Source organism: Apium graveolens, chromosome 4 (assembly GCF_009905375.1).
Source record: "Apium graveolens cultivar Ventura chromosome 4, ASM990537v1, whole genome shotgun sequence".
Lineage (NCBI taxonomy): Eukaryota > Viridiplantae > Streptophyta > Magnoliopsida > Apiales > Apiaceae > Apium > Apium graveolens.
The window spans coordinates 103,507,103-103,510,474 of record NC_133650.1 but is presented as its reverse complement, the minus strand read 5'-3'; the positions used below and the strand labels follow the sequence as shown (position 1 = coordinate 103,510,474).

The 3,372-nt window shown below is 36.7% G+C and overlaps 1 protein-coding gene across 1 annotated transcript; it reads right to left on the bottom strand.

Annotated features, from left to right (window-relative positions):
- Positions 1–882: 882 nt before the first annotated feature.
- Positions 883–2,561, bottom strand: LOC141718808 (uncharacterized). Its single transcript, XM_074521189.1, has 3 exons — positions 2,416–2,561; positions 1,121–1,986; positions 883–923 (listed from the first exon to the last, which is right to left on the bottom strand). The coding sequence occupies exons 1-3, from the start codon at positions 2,559–2,561 to the stop codon at positions 883–885; spliced, it is 1,053 nt and encodes a 350-aa protein (XP_074377290.1).
- Between the last annotated feature and the right edge of the window lie 811 nt (positions 2,562–3,372).

Genomic DNA, 3,372 nt, shown 5'->3' with positions numbered 1-3,372 from the left:
GCCACAATATTTACTTTACCGGGGTGATATAAAATTTCACAATCATAATCTTTTAACAACTCCAACCATCTTCTCTGTCTCATATTTAAATCCTTTTGTGAGAAAATATACTTTAAGCTCTGATGGTCAGTATAAATTTTACAATTTTCCCCATACAAGTAATGTCTCCAAATCTTGAGAGCGAAAACTACTGCAGCCAATTCCAGATCATGGGTGGGGTAGTTCTTCTCATGGTTTCTTAATTGTCGAGATGCATAAGCAATTACCTTACCGCGTTGCATTAGCACACACCCCAAACCTTTTCTTGATGCATCACTATAAATCACAAAGTCTTCAGCTCCATCTGGTAATCCAAGTACCGGTGCAGATGTTAGTCTTTTCTTTAACTCATCAAAACTTTGCTCACATTCTTCCGACCAAACAAACTTTACGTCTTTCCTTGTAAGATTCGTTAACGGTCCCGCTATCTTAGAGATATTTTGAACAAACTTTCTATAATATCCGGCCAACCCTAAGAAACTTCGAATGTCTGTCACCGTCTTTGGTCTCTCCCAATTCATAATTACTTCAATCTTTGAAGGATCAACTGAAATTCCTTCTTCCGAAACTACATGTCCTAGAAAACTTACTCTTCTTAACCAAAACTCACATTTTGAAAATTTAGCGTACAACTGTTCTTTTCTCAAAGTTTGTAACACCATCCTCAAATGTTCCTCACGTTCTTTCTCAGTTCTCGAGTAAATAAGAATATCATCGATAAATACAATTACAAACTTGTCCAGATAATTCCTAAATACTCGATTCATCAAATCCATAAATACTGCCGGTGTATTTGTCACCCCAAATGGCATCACTACAAATTCATAATGACCGTATCGAGTCCTAAATGTCGTCAATGGAATGCATTCTTTCTTTACTCTCACCTGATGATAACCCGAGCGCAAATCAATCTTCAAAAAGTAAGTGGCTCCGTGCAATTGATCAAAAAGATCGTTTATTCGTGGTAGAGGATATTTATTCTTTATTGTCAACTTATTTAGCTCTCTATAATCAATACATAATCTTAGAGAACCATCCTTCTTTTTCACAAACAACACTGGTGCTCCCCAAGATGAGATACTTGGTCTAATAAACTTTTTATCCAACAACCCTTGTAATTGTAACTTAAGTTCCGCTAATTCTTCCGGTGCCATTCTATATGGTGCTTTCGATACTGGTTGGTCATTCGGGATCAATTCAATCCCAAACTCAACTTCTCTTTCAGGGGGCAAATTTGGTAACTCTTCGGGAAAGACATCTAAAAACTCTCTGACTACGGGTGTATCCTCAATTTTATTTTTAATTCCTTCATTTTCCACAACATATGCTAGAAAACCTTCACAAACTTTTCTTAACATCTTACAAGCCTTTAAAATTGATATCATAGCACTGGGTTTTTCTACACTATCTCCCTTGAAATATACTTTCTTTTTGTTCGAGCCGGTTAAACATATTCGCTTCTTATGATAATTTAGATTCGCTCTATGCTTCGACAACCAGTCCATTCCTAGAATCACTCTAAAGTCCCTCAATTCTAACGGTAATAAATCCACTAAAAAGGTTTGTTCACTAATCATTAAGGGATAATCTCGATAAATTTTATCTACGAATAAATTTCTACCGTTTGGAAGCTTTATCAGAAATCCATTATCTAGACTTTGAACAGGTACATTTAACTTATCCACATATTTCGTATCCACAAAAGAATGGGTTGATCCTGAATCAAACAAAACATGAACATCTTGAGCACAAATTTGAAGCGTACCTGACACTACATCATGAGATTTTTCGGCATCCTGAGTCGTCAATGCGTAGGTTCTTGCCACTGCCCTAGGTGCTGATTGCTGAAAAGGTTTCGTTGTAGAAGTCCCATTTCCCTTAGTTTCAACTTCTTGTCTGACTCCTTTTTGTGGGCAGTCCCTTGATAAATGACCTGGTTGTCCGCAACTGTAACAAGAAATCACTTTAGGCTTGGGACATTGAGAAGCTATATGTCCTTTTTCTTCACAATTGTAACACAGCCCATCAGCTCGATAACAAATATCGCCACCATGTTTCAGTCCACATTTCTTACACTCAGATGTGGTGATTCTCTTATCATTTTCCCGAAAACTCTCCTTCTTCCTTATGTGTAGTTTCTTGTTGTCCTTCTTAAATCCTGAGTTAACACTCAATTATGTCTCTCTTCCTCGTTTCTTATTGTTAAAGAATTGAGTGCGAGCTTCATAGTCCCTTTCCGCAATTCTCGCTTTCCCAACCAACTTATCAAATTGTTCCAACTCCAACAAGGACACCTTCTCTCTAATTTGGGGTTTCAGCCCTTCTTGAAATCTTTGACATTTTCTGGCTTCAGTATCAACCTGATGAGGAGCAAACCTGGAAAGTTCCAAGAATCTTGAGAGATACTCCGACACGGACATTCCTTCTTGCTTTAGTCCTAGAAATTTCATCTCCATCTCATTCTTCATACAGGTAGGAAAATATTTATTAAAGAACAATTCTTTAAACCATGTCCAGGCCATTTTAGAACAACCTAAGATGGTCAAGTCAAAAACCTACGCTTATGCTTTTCCTAAACGTTCCTCGAGCCTATAATTTTACTTGGGATTCTAAATCATATATCCATCCCCTTTCAAAACCCTAGCTCTGATACCACCTGTGACGCCCCAGACCTCGAGGTAACCTCAGGAACCCGACCTGGAGACGTCAAGCTAACTACAAACTCGTTATATGCTTACATAACCATAAACTTAATTAATAATATAAAATCCGTACAACATTTTTAGTCTATAACAAAAGTTTACGATACATTATAAGACCTTAACCGGGTACAAACATAAATCTATTACACAAACTTTATTCATTATCATACTACGCTTCTCGTCATCCACTAAAACCTTAGTTCATCATATTTTATCATTTCCTGAACATCCTTCTCCGAAATTCTTTCCTATGAAAGTTAGTTAGATAAAAGAGTGAGCTCATAAAGCTCAGTAAGCATATATCGTACATTTCAACTGAAGTTTATCTAAAAACCAGAGTTTCAAATCATCAAATAAAATAAATAACTTTAAACAAGAGAGTCATCGAAAGCTCATCACGATCGTCAAGAGTGCATTATAATATAATAGTTCTCGCAAGATTAAAACGGAATATTCAAGCACGACAAGTTCATCAATTCATCAAGTTCATCAAGTTAGGATCCCGGCCAGCTAAACAATTGGTGTAGCTTACTCCCAAAAAGGAAGTATCATCATCAGTTCATCAAGTATCAGTGCAAGAATACTCGTTTTTCATCAGTGAGTTATCAGTCTGATCAAATTAATCATCATT